Genomic DNA, 20143 nt, shown 5'->3' on the forward strand with positions numbered 1-20143 from the left:
GCAATGTGTATCCTAGCTGTTTTCGGTGCATGTCACGAATATTAGAGTCGTTCTGCCCCCCTGTGCTCTGTCACGAACCTTCTTGTCTTAGGTACAATTACATTCTCCATTGATTGATCATGGCCTTTCACGTCCTCCCACAGAGCCCCTTTCAACAGTACAACTGCTACTTACATGTGTACAAAATAAGGAATTGGCAAGGTGCACGTGTCTGATAAAAATGCTCACCTGTCTCTGTTTACACTGAAATGCAGACTACCAAGATTAAGCCCTTATGTAAAACACACGTTATCCCAGCAAAGGTGCTGAGATCATTTATCATGTTTGCAGGATAACAGAACCAAAATAGTTTCAGCGCTTGTTTTTGAAGTACAAACGCATCTGGTGGAATTCGGATAATTTCAATGTCATTTTAAGATAGCAGTCGATCCGCCTGTAAGTCGTCTGTCACCTTTGGGCCATATTTTTAATTTTAGCTTCTGTCTTGTGCTAAGCATGTTTTGCTAGAAGTGTTCAATGTGTTTAATGTTAAGCTTGGGGCAATGTCCTAATTTCCTTTTATATTATTATGTGAAATGCTTACTATCACTGTCACTACAGATGTCACATTTACAGTGCTGAGTGTTATGTTTTCTCAGTCGATGACATCTTAATGCATCAAATCCATAAAGTCTGAGCTGTGTTACATTTTGGTAAACATACCATATGGACTATGTTAAACCCTCTGCTCTAGTGGTGGGGAGGGTATCCACCTCTTTCATCAATTCTCGTTTACATAATACTTCCTGTGCTGTGATATGTCTCTCGGTTTTTCTACCATCTGAACTTTTTACATCTCCCTCGCTTATTATCATGAAGTGTTCCCTCAAAATTAATTATTTAAATCAGCCTGCTAACCCCTAGCGTCCTTTGCTTCCCTGTCTGGAATTAAGCCAATACATTCTTTTTTTGACCCACTGTCAAATAAAATGGATTTTTGTGAACCAATCATAAAGGTGGCACTTGAATAACATTTGGCCTTTGGTACCCAATCGAGCTTCCTAAAATTGCTGACTTATCTCCTACCTGCTCTCCTTAAATAGCCTATTCGGGATTGGTGAATGTCCACAAAATCTTAATACAGTCCTTTGAATGTCTATTAGTAATATGTCCATCTAACCAAAGTCCCATACATTTACTTCCATGCATACAATACATTATAAAGACCAAATCACAATCAAAATTGTAATCAAGACATAAAACAAAAATACATAATATCCTTAAAACTTTATTTATCTCATACGTTTCACCTAACACAATCCAGCATTCATAAGATATTGTGGGAAACCCTACACACTATAAAACTGGAAAGCTGTGATAAAATTGTATAAAATTAAGTTTATTTAAAGGTACACTATCGTCACTAAAACAACTTTAGTTTAATGAAGCAGTTTTGGTGTATAAATCATGCCTCTGCAGTCTGACTGCTGAATTCTCTGCAATTTAGGAGTTAAATCACTTTGTTTAAGCAGCCCTGATCACATCTCCCTGCATGTGACTTACAAGGCCTTCCTAAACACTTACTGTAAAGAGTCATTTGATGTTTACACTTCCTTTATTGCAAATTCTGTTTTATTTATTTTTTTTTCTTATCTCCTGCTCTGTTAGTAGATTGCTAGACCCTGCAGGGGCTCCCTGTAAGTAATTAAAGTTCAATTTACAGAGCAGGAGATAAAGTTTAAAGTAAGTTACATCTGGTTGGAAATTAAACCATTGTTTTTATGCTGCCTGTGTCAGTTACAGCCAAGGGGAGGTGTAGCTTGGGCTGCATAAACAGAAGCAAAAGTGATTTAACTCCTAAATGACAGAGAATTGAGCAGTGAGACTGCAGGGGCACGATCTATACACCAAAACTACTTCATTAAGCTAAAGTTGTTTTGGTGACCATATTGTCCCTTTAATTATAATTTTTATATTGGCACATTTTATCCTAATAACTTAAAACCATTAACATATATTAGTTAAAAGATTGTCTAGTTGATATTAATTAAAATGTACCATATTGGGCTTTCTAAAAAAAATACTTGAAACTTTTTAAAACCAATCTGAAAGTAATCGTAAAAAGAGGATTATTTACTAAACCAATTCAAGTTGATGTTTATGAAATTACCATTAATATATTGAAAAATCTAAAGGATTTTTTTCGTTTATCTATTTCTCCCAATTACTTCAAACATATATGACTTGCTTATCCCATTGGAGTGATTTTCTGGAGTATGTTTGTATGTATGTACCATGTATAAATAATCAGTTTATGGTAATACAATCCAGGCATTGTGGTGAATGGAAACAAACTCTGTCCATTATGTGGAATGTTGTTCTGATAGCACCCCAAAGGGTCCATTACATGTTGGGTGTCTGCGCACACATTGTAGGGTTGGATGCCCATTGCTGTACAGGAACAGAGAACAGGGAGGTAATGAGGAAGGAGCTAAACAGATGGGCACAGCGGGCTGTTGTGGCTGGAACAGCTGTCTCCAGTTTAACTTTGTCATTTTATGCTTCCTTCTGGGTAGATCAGAGCTCCTTAGGCAGTCTGTGCTCGGTTTTGTGTTTGGGAATTAAAGGCTTGGCCTTCTCTTCTGTGAAGATGACTGTCCCCTTTGGCCTCCCACTTGTTTATTTTTCTTCTATTTCTGCTGCTGGAATGGCAAATTAGCAAAGGAGTGAGTGTTGAGTTTATTTATCATGGGATAGATCCTGGTCACGCAGTGACAGTCTCGCTCAGATCTCCCAAAAACCTTTATAAATAACCCCTGAGCCACAGGGGAACTTAACTGACCAACCGTTTGCAAACATGAAAGGAGAGGTTGTTTGGTCGGATGTAACCATGCTTTACTGTTATGCTATTCTGTAGCTCACTTGAGCATTTCATTCTAAAGACGCCATGCACCTATGGTTATGTCAATCCAGTCTGCTTTTGGGAGGTCTGGTAAAAAATTAAGCAGGATCCCAAATCCATATCATCACATAAACAGGTTTAAGGATGGACTACAATCACTCAGTAAAGGACACCAGTCCACGTTTTTTAACATCACGTGGTCTTCTTATTAAGGCAGCTGTATGCAGAATGAATGGGTTCTTGGTAATGGGGTGCATTAAATATGAATTCTAACATTTCTAATGTTAACCACTTCGAGAACATTCTAAAACACAATCCGCTCCTTTAAATACGTGCTAAATCCCTATGATAAGCAAAGTCACAGCAGTTGGATTCCAATACTGGTTTGTGTGCCGATACTTACTATATTAACCCCTTAAGGACACATGACATGTGCGACATGTCATGATTCCCTTTTATTCCAGAAGTTTGGTCCTTAAGGGGTTAAATAAGAAATAATATATATGTCAATCGTTATTATTATTGGGCTTCCTTTACAATGAGTGCAAACACAAGTGCCATCTGCAGAGGCTTAGTGAATTGGACATTTAAGCAGCAGCTATAACCAACAAGCTAGTAGTTTGGCTGAAAAGCTTGCAATCTTTTCAATCCTCATAACTTTTAAATTGTCATGCACAGAACCTGCTTCATGCAGTGGATAGTGTGGAATTGACATCGTATTTGTATCTTTTGTGTTAATACGCCTAATAACTTCTATAAAATTGTATGTGGCTTGTTTTTTTCTGTTGATGGACTGACAATTCTATGATCCCAAGCCAGGATTCTTGTTTTCGAAGGCACGAGTTTGCCTCCAATGGTTTTGAACTGATTACCCTCTACCAGCTCTGCTAGGACGAGACTCAACGAATCCCACGGAGTCTACCAAATGTTGTTAGAAGACGGCTAGTGGTTAGTCCTCTGTCCTGTTTTGAAATGCCGTGGCCTGCTGCCAAGCTTTCCGTGGACCACTCCCAAGAGTGCTGTGGCAGAGAGAACCAAGTAGTAGAGTAAACCACTGAGCAAATTATAATGTGCAATAGATATTTATATTCACAAGAAACAACACAAGTTCAGCTTTTTGGCTCCCCTTTCCCATTCACCTTCAAATAAGACATTTTTAGTGGCCAGACCTCTTTTCCATACTAATCCTGAACTCCTTCTATACACACAAATCCACAATGCATAGGCAGTAAACCAGAAAAACGTATCAAAATCTAGAATTCTTTGTACGTGTATGAACAAATGTGCATCTGCAGGCCTGACAGCATAGCTGACTTAGAGAGTTTTTCCAATTTGACTATTTTGACCTTAAATTAGAAATTCACTTTGAATCCCCTCTTTAGTAAATAACACTAAATATGATTATTCACGAAAGTGAGAATTCGGCTACTATGAAGGCCAGAGTAGCTGAGCTGCTAAAAATCTATCAGCTATTTTTATTTCATTTTGGCTACTCTGGCCTTAAATTTGAAATGCACTGTGAATTCTCACTTTTGTAAATAACCCTGCTAGAATACTTCATCAATACAAAGATCTCGCACAAATGCCAAAAATGTTGAAGATGGTTGATTTGTTAAGGTTAATCACCAAGTCTGAATTGCCAGGAATTCAAAGTAAATTGCACATTTAGAAATGGAAAAATTGTCAGCTGTGTCTGCAGTTCACCTATGTTGGGTTGCACTTTGAAATTTGAATTGTTGAGTTCTCAACAATTCAAACTTTAATGAATAATTCTGGTTTATGTTTGATTTTAAAGGTTTATTCAGTATTCTAGGTTTTGTGGAAAAATAACAACGGGGTTGTAGAACAAAGGGATTGTACATTTGAAGCCAAAATAGTTAGAGCGTTCGAAAAATGGGAATTTCCTTGTTAGGCATCCAGACCATTTCAGCTCATCGAAGTGGTCTTGGTGCAGTGTCTATATTGCACTTAGTGTTCCTAATAAATATATCATTGGGCTTTCTTAAAATTATATAACGGGTGTAGCTACTTTGATTATGCCATACTGATATTGTTAGATGTCGAATAGCTTTAGTTATTGTGTTCCAGAATAAGCCTGGAAATAACTAGTGAAATCTCTGCCTGTTCACTCCCCAGACCTCCTGACGGTGAAGGAGTACCATAGTTTGCTGCAGATGCTGTGCCCAGACTTTCCCTTGGATATGACTCAGAAAGCTTCAAGGTGGGTGTTATTGAAAACACTCTCAAAGTACTGCGCTATGTTAGCTCTTACATGAACACAGCATAATGTCCATACCAAGGTGGGCAACAGGTAGCTCTCAAGATGGTGTTGAGCTAAAAGTCCCACAATCTTCCATCATCCTTGGTTAGCCTACTCCTGGCTAAGGATCATGGGGGCTGTAGTTCAGGAACATCTTAAAAACCATCTGTTGATTTTCCTGGTTTTAGAACGCACACCTTCCACGTTCCATACGTTCTTCTCACATACCATGACAGATATCCTTTTATTTCTTCTTTTTTTTTTTTTAAGCTTGTGTGATGGGTGGAGGAGAGAGGGGGATAACTGAATTTGTTTTATGCTTTGTACAAAACTTCAAACAGGTCTGAGAAGAGCTTTTGCAAAAAATACATGAAAGAGATTGTATGATCATGTTGTGAAGTGTGTGAGTGTCGTGTGTGTTTAAGATGACAAAGAGTCTAACATCTGCACCCTCGAGAACCCATACCCAATTATCTTTTGGCTGAAAGCGATACTAATTTGGATACCTAATTTGAAGAAAATCCTATTGGAAAACCTGTTAAATTAAATTATAATCATAAATACTGTACTCCTTTGGAGTTATTTGCACATTAGTCATACCTGTTGCATTATGGGTAAACAATACAGATTTCCATTTTGTAGGCTAGCAGTTCTTTATTTCGCATTCTCGTTACTTTGCCCTTTCTTGGCACTACCAAGGTTATAGCTTTATAATGAGAGTTCTCCCTACAAAATTAATTTAAAAAAAAATGACTTACCTGGATATATTATAATTGTATTGTTAATAATAAGCCCAATAATAGCTGTGACAGTCTTTTTTGAAGTATTAACTTATTTTTGAGGTTTTAAATGTGTTATCCTTGTATTAGTCTTTTTAGGGCCATAACGGATCTTATGATGCTCCTTCTGTTACATAAAAAAAAGCTTCATGATGACAAAATAAATCAAGTGTGCAGTTGGTTAAGGAAAGTTTAAAAAAAAAAAAAAAAAAAAAATTCCTTTACGTAGTTGCAAATAAAATTCAAGAGGTCGCAAGGTTCAGACATAACTGTATAAGTGGGCAATACATTAAAGAAACATAATTTATCATTTTTTCCGTACATGCTTTAGCTTTTTCACGTTTGACTCTGAGTCTGCCCTTGTTGTTGTCTCTTGCCAGGATTGTCCTGATGGACGATGCAATGGACTGTCTGATGTCATTTTCCGACTTCATCTATGCATGCCAGATTCAGTTTTATTACTCCGGTGAGTGACACGCAAACCCACATGGGACTCATCTTTTACCTGTATGTCTGTAAGTTAATCCCCATGCCAGTTCAGGACACTCTGACACTGACACTCCGTCTAGAACAATCATTGTGATAAATAGAATGAGCACAGTCTCTGCAAATTTATTTCAAGGGGCTTCAACTTTATTCATGGTTGTAAGATTTTTTTATTTTTTTTTACAGAATTCTTGGATAGCGCCGCTGCTCTTTATCAGGATCTGCTCACCGGCAAAAATGCAAACACAGTCATAGTCCCAACATCACGTTCTGCAGTCTCCCGACTGCGCCAGCCACCCAACGAAAGCAGCTCCCCTGATGGCGTGGAGGCTGCTCAGTTTTACCAGTGCCTGGAAAGTCTGTGTGAGAAATACAAGCACAAGTACGCATACCCCTCATGATCTATGCGGTCTTAAAGGAAAATTACATTTTGTTTAAGCAATTTAGTAAATACACCCGAAAGAAAACAACAAAATATAACAAAACAACACAATATAACGGATAATGAAAACAATGATGGCTTTCCTACGCTTCTCAAAAGGCTGTGATACTCAGTGGAGCTAAGGGAAACTAAAAAAAAACAAAAACTCCCAGTTATAAAAATGCTAATTTCTATTGAAATTGGCACTTGTATAAACGGTCAAAATGTGCTAGACTCTAGATACATCACTTCAACTTTAGGTGTCTGGATGTACGGTACCTTTATATGCTCTATGCTCAGGGAATCTCATTCAAAAACTTTCGCCAACGCTTCCTCGTGGATGGGCTATAATTCAATGGAAGAGACCATATGTGGTTCTTGGCGTTTTTTTATTATATCCCTATCGTACCGCATAGTCCTTCACTGAGAGGCGGATAACGAAGGAAACCTAACGTATCTGTGCCTGCAGGCTTGAGATATGTAAATCAGCATCTTCAATGCTGGTGGTCCATGTTAAAAGTCTGTGTCTATGTTCTGGGGTGTCACGTAAAGATCTCTATCTCTCTGTCTTTGTATGGACTGCTGGCTATAGTCATCCTGCTCACAAGGATTCCTGCGGTCAGCGCTGTATAAACTGGCAGCTTTAAGTCAAGAACAAAAACAATTACACCATCTATAAAACATATTACAAACATCTGCTTAGCAGGAGACTGCAGCCTTCACAGTTCTAGGTCCAGGATGGGGGGAGGACACAGAGTGGATTTCCTCCATCACCGGTGTTCTTTTTGAATTCTACCTCACTTGTCCCTCAAACTATGACTTTTTCTTTACCTCTTCTTTGTGGTCTAGGTTTATTGAGAGAGGATAAAAGGAAATGGTTAATAAATACACATTGTGTTATATATACACAGGAATGTATTTGTGTTCGGGGCAACATTGACTATTGTGTGAAGTAAGATTGTTGTTAGCAAACCTGTGATAGGAAAAAGCTGAAACAGACGCATGCTGTACGCCACTAAAAGAAGTGGGCATACACTAGAAGAGTTTGGTGAAAATAGGGAGTGGAGGGTGGGGCAGCCGCTCGTCAGACCAATCACGGTAGGGTAGGGACGGGGGGAGTGCCTTTTAAAGGTCCATAAGCCCCTCCCACACATTCAGGCCAAGCCTTCCAATATACGGGAATCTTTCATTGCATAATGAATTGTGTTTATTTGCCAACCAGTATTTTGGAAATATTATTATTGTATATTTTAGTCCATAAAAACTAAGTGGAAATTGTAGTTGGATAATTTTCTGTTATTTTGGCATGAAAGTTGCAGTTCTCCATATTTTCTGAGTCAGTGAATCAAACACCAAATATGCAAGTGTGTAAATTTATTTTATTCAATAGTAAAAAAAAAAAATGTAATTATAATAATGTTCTCACCCTTCTCAGATTATACTTATTGCATTTTTGTTTTATGGATATGTAAAACCTTTATAAAAACTGTCTGGCATTAAGTAGCCTACATTCGTTTTATTTTTGAATGTAGAAAATGATTTGTGTAGTAATCTGGGACGGAGAGCTAAGGAGACTGTGAAAGTAAATTACACTTATTATTATTATTACTGGTATTTATATAGCGCCAGCATATTCCGCATCGCTTTACAATATTATCAAAGGGGGAGATTTAAAAAAACAAAATGAGACCATTACAAAAACTTACAGGAACAATAGGTTGAAGAGGGCCCTTCTCAAACGAGCTTACAGTCTGTAGGGTCTATATCACTTATGCTAGAGTTCAAGGAAAAGGTGATAGAGAAAGGGACGCTCTTGTGAGCTCTATGCAAGATTACAAATTTTATGAATATAAACTCTGCCCAAAACCAAAATATATATTTATATATCATTCTGTTGCAATGCTGCCATCATATGACAGAATCTGTGAACTACAATGTAAACAGCTTGCTCTCTAATGTATTTGATCTTTTTTTTTTAGTTAAAACCGCTGTGAGCATGGTACATTCCTCAAATAGGTGTGTTCACCCTTTGTTAAGTAAATACCTGGTCACATAACTGTGGCCTCCCTAAGGTGTTCTTTGTAAGCCTTGCACCTGTGAGAGGTGGGGAGAGACCAGTGTGTGCATGAGTAGGCTGGAGTGTATAAAGGGGCCTCTTCACAGGGCGGAAATTTAACGTGAAGCATGTTGTTCTGAGAGGCTGAGGGCCCTCTTTAACCCTTTTAAGTACATCAGTTTTTGTCATCATCGCAACCTGGTCCTTAAAGGAACAGTATAGTGTCAAGAACACAAATTTGTATTCCTGACAGAATAGTGGTAAAATGACGATTTAGGTCCCCGGCTCCATATCTTTTCTTTAGAAAGGTGATTTTACTAATTTTTTCCAGCGCTAGCTCCGCGCTGGGGCCCGCCTTAGTCATTGAGATTGTCAAAGTTGCCAAACTAAGCCAATCCAAAGCTTTCACATAGGAAAGCATTGGTGAGGCTATTGCGCATGCATGTCAAAACTCTACACTGCACCTATCCGCTTCTCCTCATAGAGATGCATTGTATAAGCGTGGAGATTCTGAACGCCAATACAGCACATTGTGCAGCACTGAGATAGGAAGCACCTCTAGCGGCCTTCTGAGTGACGTCCACTGGAGGTAAAACCTAGGTTTCTCTGGAAAGACAGTGTTTATATTAAAAAGCCTGCAGGAACAGGCTAGACAACAGAACAATTACATTAAGCTATAGTTGTTCTGGTGACTATAGTGTCCCTTTAAAGACTTTATGCCATAATGGAATTTCCTGCTAATTTAGCTTCGGCAGATCCATGCAGTCCTACAGTTGTTAAATAAATGGATCATTTTAATTTTAGAAAAGAATCCTTAAGCAACAGATTGATATGACTGTCATTAAGTCCCACACCACTTTTCAACCCCTACTCCTGACCTGTGTGCTACCAGAGACACGAAGTTCTAACTGTAAAGAGAATGGATGGTTGGTGCAGAGTTAAAGTTGACCTTTTCGGGGGGCGGAGCCGAACTAGCTAGCAGACCAGTCGCACATTGCCTGAGCTCCTGCAGTGTGGGCCCAAAACCTGCAAATATCCCAAATCCACTTGCTGGAAACTACCTGCAATTGGGCTCAACACACAGAGGAAGCTCCTACTGACCTGCCGATACCATTCACAACGCTGAACTCAACTGGAAACCGCAGCGGCGATATGAGGCCTAGCGGAGGCACGGGGGGGGGGCGGGGGGGCGGCCGCCTTCCAACCAGATGCCTACCGCACCAAGCATACAGAACACACTCCCCTCCGACCTCCACACCAAACGATAGAAACAGCGAACCCCCCACACAAAATGGAGTTGGACGCCCACAAGATGGTGGATCACCCTGACACGAGAGTGTCAGCTAAGCGATGGCACCAAACTAACATAGCACTAACCAAAGACTGCACGAGAGACTCTATTACTAAAATATTTGACAGCTTCTGGGCAAAACTGGAGGCTTGCATGCAACCTGAAATCCTGCGCCGACAAACACCTGCAAAGGTCGGAGCCAAAGGCGGACGGAGGACTGGGGACACTTACCAGGGCAACTCCACAACCCGCACCCCAGCGTCCTACAACCTAGGCCCTCCTGGGTTGAGAGCAACACAGGGTATAACCCGAAGGTGCAGGTCACACTGGCGGAGAGCAGCACAGCGACCACGTAAGCGACTTCACAAATCTCACCGCACCACCCCTCAAGGGGCGACCCTGGACCACGCAGGCTCCCAGGCTCGTGGCCCACAAGCACCGGCTCTCCTACAACCACGGGGCAAGGGAGGATTCCCACCCCTTGACCGCCGAAGCTCAGCACCGCCGCGACCGAAACCGGGCGTGAGACCCGGGCTTGGCAAGCACCCACATCCCAGCGGTCGTTGGATTAGCAGCAGCAGCACGGCAGTCTCGGCGCACAGTGAGGAAGGGAGCCCGGTGGCGCACAGTAACGGCATGGTTCCCCGAGCCCGTGGCAACAAGATACCGGCCTCGCAACAAGCCCGGAGTTGGAGAGGGCAACCGGTTAACCCCTGGCCCAACCATCAACCCCGACGAGACAGTCAGGCATGTAGCCTCCAGATCGGGCATCGGCTGATCTCACAGGAACTGACCCACAAAATCTCTCATAGCCTGTGCCGGGGCACAAATGTGAGAACTCTCTTTATCAAAGTGTGTTTATTTTTCTTTTTACTTATACATTTTTAGTTCCTCTGACGATTTTGTTAATTTGCTTTCTGTTTAGAGAAGCTTCCCACTTTGCAGCATTGTAATTGCTATAAGCACCAAGGAAAAACGTGGCAGGCAGTGTGCTTAAACAGCACATGCACTTGTATGTAAGCAGACAAAGTACTCACTCACACAACAGTTGACTTGGCACACTGCAAAACTACACAGCCCACATAAGTCTCACTATTCATTATAACTGTTAATGTGCAAGCAGACGTAGAGTCTTTTGAAGCATCTTATTTAGCGATGTTCGCTGCAGTTCAATAGCAGAATGTATGTGGCCTCATACAGTAAAATGCCCAAGAACTAGTCTGTGAGCCACGAATAACTGAGGGGCACTAATATACTGGTATAACTATTGTCTCTATGTATGCATAACCTGTATAATACATAACCTGGTTTAAGCACCATCTACGTTTACTCATAATTCAACGATACTGTTAAAAATTGTATGCATAAACTAACAATAATATAATACATAATTGTGCCTGGTTATCATATGTCCCGCATGTTTGGCGTGGAAATGCTAGAGGATTGCTTTCGGGGCACCTCATGCCAGCTTGTAAACTTTCTATGCACCGCAAAAATAAAAATTTATAAAAAAAAAAAAAAAAAAAAGTTGACCTTTTCAATTTAAACTTTGACTATCAATTGTGTTTATTCACTAGATTCCAAAGAAGTGGCGTAGATTTACCACACTTCTCAGTGTTTCATAGAAATAAGTAATTTTTTTTTTATAAATTCTCATTTGCAGTTAGGTAAAATATTTGGCTTTTAAGATCATTCATTTGCAGTCCCCCCCAAGACTTGTTGCTTCTGCTTCATCAACTGCAACGACAGCAGCCAAGATCTCGTGCTAAACCTCCAGCCTTGTTAAACGTGATGCCATTAACATGGTATAGGCATGAAGCGGTTATGTCATTTTACTCAGAGTATCTCTGTGTTTCTAATGTCACCTCTAGGGGGGACTTGGGGATATGGCTCTCTTCATGTTGGTTTTAGGGTTACTAGTACACCGCATACTCTGTCCTGTAACCCATTAGGAGCCATGCACATCCCTAATGTGCATAACAGTCCATAGATCTCCTGTGTATACAAGGGTAGGGGGTAAACCACTATATTCAGCAGAGCTCTAAGGATGCTATACCTTGCAAACAATGGCACGTTCAGTTTACTATAGTGATAATATACTGTATTTTAGGATACTCAATCATTTAGACTCTCTACAGTGCCCTTTACTATTCTCCTAAAACCCAGCAATTTTAAAAGGTCGTTGTTTTGGAGGGCAGGGGTGTTGAAGAATTTATTTTAATATTCTATTAACAATCTGACCTGATCACCAATCTGATGTAAGTTTAGGTTACTGACTTGGCTACAGTCTTTAATCTTTATTGAAGAACTGTTAAGGCAACATATTATTTCTAGATTGTACTATCCTAATTTCTAGCAGATTTGTAATTTTGCCACGGTTGTCACAGTTTATTTTACATTACGTTACACTTACAGCATCACAGCCACTGGAGCTTTTCATGCAGCCTGTTGTAGTGGATATAGTATTAGGAGATTATTGGTGCTGTCCAAGTGTTTTCAAGGGATATCAGAACAATCTAAAGAGTTTCCAGTACGCAAAGGCCACCATGTCTGCTAAGGATTCAATAGAGGAAGTTGTACTTCCTCAATATCTGTCTAAGTATTTGTGCAGACACAGGCACATTTAAATGTCTCTTGGCTTCGTAGCGCCATGCACACTACAATACGCTGTACAATGCTTGGATTCTGAGTGTCCTTTCATGGGACAATATGTGAAAACTGTCGCAAGTTGGAGAACTTTTCCTAACCCCTGCCCTGAAGGAGTTAATTAAAAATCAAGCAGAGTGCACCATAGGGATCATGGTCTGCTACAAAATATCACATGTTGCCCTACCAGGCTGTGCTGCAGGTCAACAGATAAAGAAGGCTTTAATGCACAAGCAGCTAAGAGAATAAACTATTCTTCAATTCTACACTGCACTATTGTGTGACACACTTATTTCACGGTTAAGGAATTTTCGATGGGCAGGTTCCCTCTGACAGGACCTTCCGTTTATGGATGATTCTATACAGTCTGCCTATTGTTCACATGTTTACGTCTTTAACTCATTTGTTACTCAACAATATTTCTGGTTTAAATCGGAACATAAATAACACTGTCCGCTTCTATGTTTGAAATTATACAGCAGTAAATCCTGTTTTACAATGAATGGTAATACAGTGTCATAGAGCAGAAAACCAACGTGGGAACACTGACAGCGAGTTAGAATGTTACTGTGTATCGGGAATCTTAAACTCTGCCACCCCCTCGGAGTTGTTCATGGTGCACAACTCCTAGAATTCTCTGGACGTAGTAGATAGACTTGCGCACAAATCACTTTCAGCTGCGCTGAACGACTCAAATGCCTGTTAATCTGTGAAGCAATGAATCTATTAATTTGGGATTTCCCAACGGATGGTTTTCTTTATAGATTAACAAGTATTTGATTCATTCAGTACACGAGGAAGGGGGGGGGGAGGGTGCCCACTGTAAAGGAAGCTTTGGCAAAAATCATAACTTCTAATCTAAAACATTTCATTCGGAAAAAAAGTTTATAAAATGTTTAGAAGTTCAAATTACTCGTCATTGTGCCAATAGCATTGTTTGTGTTTATCAGTCTAACCAATAGTACACAATGCATAAAACACTTTAAAACTGTCAAAGTTAGCACTTCATATTTGTACCCAGCAGCCACAGTGTAAAAGTTTCTTTTTGCAAATGTGCAATATGTATTTTACACACACAGTCTTATTGTGTTGTTTCTCTCTCCATCCTGTAGCTATCCTCCGCTTACATTAATTGCCGAGGTCCTGAGCAGTGCTCCAAGACTTACTTTCTATGGCTTCCTGATGGCCCTGGCAAAGCATCCTGGGATTAACCAAACCATTGGTGAGCGGTAATATTTCCAACAATGCTAAACCTCTTGTTATATGTCACTTAATCACATCATTGTAACTCCACAGCAGAAAATTACACAATCCTAAACATTTGTTATATTTTCTTTTGATAGTGTATCTGGCACTTTTGTTATCAGTATTGTGCCACTAGGTGGTGACACTGAGCCATTACTTTTACATTAATACCTGTCCTGTGTTTCAAAGCTTGGTCATATTAATGAGCAATTAAACCAATTGCTTCAACAATGAGAGTTAACATTTTACAGGTCAAGGTAAATCTGTTTTTTTTTTTCCTTGGGATTTTGCTTTATGCCGTGGAACATAAATTAATCTCTGTTGCAGAAACTAATTTGCATGTAAGGTTATCAATGACATATTGCAGAAAATGTCTGACAAAATTTAAAGGAAATTTGTCCTTTTATTAGTTGTCAGGATACTAGTTGATCCAGCACTCAGAACTGTATCACACTTAGGACTAGAGGTAACGTCTTAACGGGCCTTAGAATGGCCGGACTTAACGTACCAGAGAATAGTACCAGAATACTTGCCGAGGTCGGGGACACAGAATCAGACACAATGATGAGGGAAAGCCAAAAGTCAAGGATACCGGAATACAGGGAAGTCAAACGGAGCCAAAGTCAATAACCAGAAATAATTGCTTTCGGATAACCTACTAAGGGAAACCACGACAGGGCAATGAGAAAAAGGAGTTTAAATAAGCCTCCTTTAGATCCGATTGGTCGTACCCGGTCTTTGACCCCAGAACGTGCGTGCTCGTCAATACCGTGGGCGAATGTAGGGTTACAAATTGGAATGGATCCGCAGCGGTCGGTGACCCTCAGCATGCCGCAGGAGTCAGGTACACCGGCACAGGGTTGCTGAGTAGCATCTCCGTTAATGCAAGAAAGGCATTTGTCATTAGACACCACGAGGTGAGGGTGAACATGTGACATTCGTATTTAAAAAGCTTGCATGTATTATAGTCTAATTGAAACATATAGGTAAATGCCATCAGAGTATGCAATGTAGTGTGAATTAGTTGGAATTCAATAGAATGTCAAAACTGTAGGCCAAAATAGCCGACTGAAACCCATACTGTCTTGGAGAATATTTTAAATTCAGCTATGTTTGCCTAAAACTTAAAATTCACTTTGAATTCCCAATAATTCACACTTTAGTTAATAACTGAATATTTCAATGCGTCTCCTTCCTTATACTACTTTTACTCCCCTTTAGCCAGACGCACAACTTCTCAAACCAAAGACCGTGCATGTAACGGAGATGGAGCACATTTCAGATATTCAAACAGTGGATTTTTAGGGAATATTAGTGGGGCTTTTGGCCAAAAAATACTTTATTAATATTGCTGTTCCAAGCTATACACGAGTAAGCGAGGAGAGTTTATGCAGACTTTTGCCACCTCTTTGACAGAAAATGTGGCGGGAAAAATCCTACATCCGTTGTCTCTCCTTAAAAATGTCCGGTAACAGTTAGGGGGGGAAAAAAAAAAAAATCTCCCTCATTATGACAACAGTGTGTAAATAATCCGTGGTGTTTCCACCTCAAGTTGCTTTTTATAGAAGTTCTGCAAAAATATTAACAACGTTTACCGTGCAAAAGGCAGGAATGAACAGAACATGTAAAGTTGTAGGCACAGCGGCCATAAGAAATACTAACCACAAGGACCTGTAAGTAAGCGAGAGCAATCACTTATAGATGTGGACATACACCTTCAAACAGGCACACATTATACACTGATCAGCCACAACATTAAAACTACCTGCCTAATATCGTGAAGGTCAAAACTGCTCTGATCAAACAAGAAGCTGCCCCTAAAAATACCCTATCTCACGACATATAAAAGTGCCTCACTGCTTCAAACATGGATCTCAGATCACTACTTTCCATTAATGCCCATAGAGCTGTACTAAGTACTCACTAGGAGTACTTTTTATTCCCATGGTAATAAGAGCGACAAACTATTAGCCAAAGCCCTCAAACGTCAAAAATCAAAGAGCACACTGCAACACCTTAGAGAAGGAGTTTAGTACCTTTTACCACGGCCTACTACAATCTCCCCCACCCCAGTGGCTCAGAATCTGAGATTAGAGACTATCTTTTCAAATATCTGACGATCACACGGTCAGAGACCGCTAAATCCCTGGAGACTCCCTTTTCTATTGTAGAACTAGAGGAGGTGGTTAAGTCATTACCTTCTGGGAAAAGCCCCAACGTCACTTGTCCTCCCATCTGTCCAGGAAGGAGAAAGGTGCTATGCCGCCATTGGCTGTCGGGCACGCTGTGAATGCTGGCATGTCTGTTTTGAACAGAATTGATATTAGCCAGCCCTGAACAAAGTTATACTTCCGGCAGCGAAGGCATCAGTTTCTTTATGTGCGGTGTATCAAAGCAAAATGCTGCACGTACTCACTACAGGCTCCAAGATCACTTCAAATCAATGAAGTGGTTATGGTGTTTGGAGTAACACTTTAATTTCACAGTTCTGTTCCCTGTCATTTTAGCTGTGAGGGTAAGAGCTACACACTGGTTAAAGGGGAACTCCAGACAGCAATACAATTTAATGCATGTGATGGGTTTTGACCCCATTAATTTGCTGTATTTTTTGCATGTTTAAATCTTTATAGTTTTTGCACAAAAAAACTATTTTGCAGAATGCTGTACCAGAAGCCTTTCTTCTTGACCATGCAGCTTTCTACTAAAAATACCTCTTTATCAGTGTATATACACAGCACAGCCCCTGGCTACAGACAGTCAGACAATTTACAAACGGGTAGTGATATCCTTACTATAGGTCTCCCTGGTGCTCTCCTAATGCAGGTTGCTTTTTAGTTCAGATTACTCAGTGCTGCCAGTGTTTGAGCTGCGTACATACATCTGATAAGGAAGTATTTTTCTGCCATGAGGGGGTGTGGCTAAGGAGGCGGGCTTTTGGTGCAGCATTTTATGAATGAGAAAAAAACCTATAAAATATTAGTTGTAGTTTGTGGTTGTAGTGTCCCTTTAATGCTGCCATGGTGTGATCAGGAACGTTTGTTTTTCACACACTAATCACTGTTAAGATGCCTGTGACCCTGTAAGATTATACTTTCCTCTTGCTCAGAATTTTTAAATTCCTTTTCACAGTTTAACCTGAGGTTTTTATGATGTAACCCTGCCACTTAAGCAGAGTAATCAAACATCTTTCAGCAATTGTCAGCTAAAGAGGCGTTTCATGTTCCTACACAAATTAAGCTATTAACGGGGATAAATGAAAAACACTTTGATCTTGGCCTGATATTAAAGCTGCAATAACAAGCATTACGGTGTATGAAGGCATGTTTTTTTGCAAATCTAAGTTTTAATCCCTTTTCCATACCAGAAACATTTGGCTTGATGCTCTGCAGCCTGAATCTGTTTTTATCTGCCTGTAGATGTAACTGTCTTCTCGTCATGTTCCACGCGTTAACTTAAGAGAGTCCAAACATCTTGGCGATGATGTGTTAAGCACTTAATATATTGTCCCCTGTGTCCTGAAAGCAGGATTTCACGGCCTTGATCAAGCTTGAACAAGGAAGATTTGCTCTTCCTGCATTTAACTGATACTAAAATCATACCTGTACTCTTGTCGCTCTGCTTCTTCACACTATGGGATCTTTAAAGACTTCATTTCAGCAATCACATTGAGATGTTAAGTGCAAGACTCGCTGCTTTGTTACCTGTCAAAAATGGTCCTAATTATTAGCAATCTTGGGGCCATACAGATCATGACCATCGATACCAAATATTCTTGTTTGACTGCATCCTTATTGTTTGCCTTGTTTATTAGAGGAAATCATTAAGACCCCTTTCCATTAACAAGACACTGCTAATACTAAAATCGGAGGCTATTAGATTTGCTCAGTGCAGAATGTCCTGTCTTTATGCATTTAATCCCCAATAAGCGACAATCAGAAAGCAGACAGAAGGAAAAAGGGACGTTTGTAAAGCTGCTTTTACAAGGGAAACCTTCTGCTAAGAATTGACAAATACTTTAACAACAAAAAAAGAACAAGACTGGGAGAATCATCTATTAATTATTTGAGCATCTGAGAAGTACAGTGCAGTCTGTAGCCATTTGGACAGTGACACGATTTTTGTCATTTAGGGTCTGTTTTCCAAGAGAAAGTGTGATTAAAAAAAAAAAAAAAAATACAAGATTAAGGGGATACTAGGTTTCCAGGAATACAAAGCTGTATTCCTTGCACTCTTTCCCTCGCCCCCCCCTTTATTTACTTCTCTTACTTTATCCCAATGCCGATGTCCCTCAGTGCTGGGTAAACTCTTCGCCCCCTTCAACGAGCATGCATGACAAGTGCCGCATGCGCATTAGATCTCCCCATAGGAAAGCGTTGGATCAATGCTTTCTTATGGGGAAAAATTTGATGCTGGGCATGCAGAGCGTGAGAACGTCCAGCGTCGGATACCTGACCAAAGGTCTGTTTCAAATCAGGAAGCCCTCTAGTTTCTTTGGAGCTTCACTAACATTGCAGCACTAGGTGCAAAAAGGACACTGCACCCAGACCACTTCAATGAGCTAAAGTAGTCTGGGTGCCTACAATGTCTCCTCAGACATGAGGTATGTGTGATAATAAACTGATTTTTGCAGGAAATAGAGCCCTTGGCAAACACTATAGTAAGTTGTTTATAGTAGGCTGTGTCTGTTTTAAAAGTTTTGTGATGTGGCAACAGAGTTGGTTACTCCAAACACCAAGGCCATTATAAGGAGTATATGTCTGCTCTGTTTCAGTATGAAATGCTGCCTATCCAGAATAATGTAGGCAAATACATGGGAGTCCCATCACAATGTTCACACGAGTACAGAGCTTCCATTAGGTATGGACCAGTTTCTAACAACCTTTAGACACAGACATCTCCCAATGCTCCTTGATCAAAACTATCTCCTGGCTCTCTGAACTGGAACTCTTCTGCAAAATGCAGCATCTTGATAAAAAAAACAAAAAAACTAAATTGTGTAAAATGTTTTAAATTACTGATATTATTTAGTGGTGCATCAATAGTAGGGGTCTTTCAGTATACCCGTTATCAATTAACCAATTTTTCTTATAGGTGCTCTACCCAATAAATCGGATTTGCTAGTTGATGAGATGATGGATAAAGAGCTAGACAAAATGTGAGTATAACCAAGGAGTTCAATGGCTTCTGGGTACTTAACGAGAGGATAATTAAGAGATTGTTTTCAAACATTGGTGTTTTTTTACCCCAGAGTCGCCCAACTCTCTGCCAGCTCCATCACCCAACCCCCAAATACCTGCACCATCCCATCCCGAGATTTAGCTCGTGTTGCCTCCCCACGGAAGACCTTGCCAGCCCGCAGGCGACCAGACCTGGAGAGCGATGGCTCCACCGAAGAGACTGATTCATCTGAGAACTAGAACAGTAGGATTTTATACAAAGACCCTCGAACTAAACACATGCAGTGGTGATCAGCAAATTGAAATTCACGTCTGTACTTAATCTAGAGATAATCAGGTCTTTTCACTAAACTTCTGCAGTATTCCTCTAATTAAATGTTTTACCTGCAATTCTACCATTGGCAGATTCTTTCCTAGTGAGTGGTGTCCACTTCCTGATGTGTCTAGTGTACACCAGAAATCTCAAACTCTGACCCCATCCAAATCTTGCTGAAATCCAACTCCCATGAGTTGCTGCCCATCTGCTGCCCATCTGCTCTGCCACATCACTGGTTGGAACTCTGGAGAGCAGGACTTGGAAGCTAGCAGTTAAGGAAGGTGTAGAACTAAATGGTATTAGTTAATCTCTAGAGTAGCTCAGCTGCACCAAGTATGTATTGATGACAATATGTCAGGATATACAATGGGCTGTGGTTAGGAATAAGTTCATGGAAGTTTCCTTTGCTCGTATTTGTTTATAGACTTTTACAGATGTAATTTATATTTTTTTTTATTTTGTAAAGTGAATGCAATGTTTTTGTAAATTCCCTAATTTATTGCCACATTAAATAATGTATTGCCTGCTTCAAAATGTGTCTGATTCTTGAGAACATTCTAATAGTTTAGTCATAGAAAATGTTTT

At 40.1% G+C, this 20143-nt stretch overlaps 1 protein-coding gene across 2 annotated transcripts in view; it reads left to right on the plus strand.

Moving 5' to 3' along the window:
* CSTPP1 (centriolar satellite-associated tubulin polyglutamylase complex regulator 1) overlaps nt 1-19763 on the plus strand; it is a 102538-nt gene extending 82775 nt beyond the window's left edge. The window contains exons 4-10 of one of the 2 annotated variants that reach the window (XM_063438768.1): nt 5018-5102; nt 6301-6386; nt 6593-6788; nt 13933-14042; nt 19157-19220; nt 19314-19471; nt 19507-19763. In XM_063438768.1, the coding sequence (XP_063294838.1) occupies nt 5018-5102; nt 6301-6386; nt 6593-6788; nt 13933-14042; nt 19157-19220; nt 19314-19471; nt 19507-19517 (710 nt within the window). In that variant the 3' untranslated portion in view covers nt 19518-19763. The other variant, XM_063438767.1, reaches the window with a different exon arrangement.
* Nucleotides 19764-20143: the final 380 nt, after the last annotated feature.

Source organism: Pelobates fuscus, chromosome 12, assembly GCF_036172605.1.
Source record: "Pelobates fuscus isolate aPelFus1 chromosome 12, aPelFus1.pri, whole genome shotgun sequence".
Lineage (NCBI taxonomy): Eukaryota > Metazoa > Chordata > Amphibia > Anura > Pelobatidae > Pelobates > Pelobates fuscus.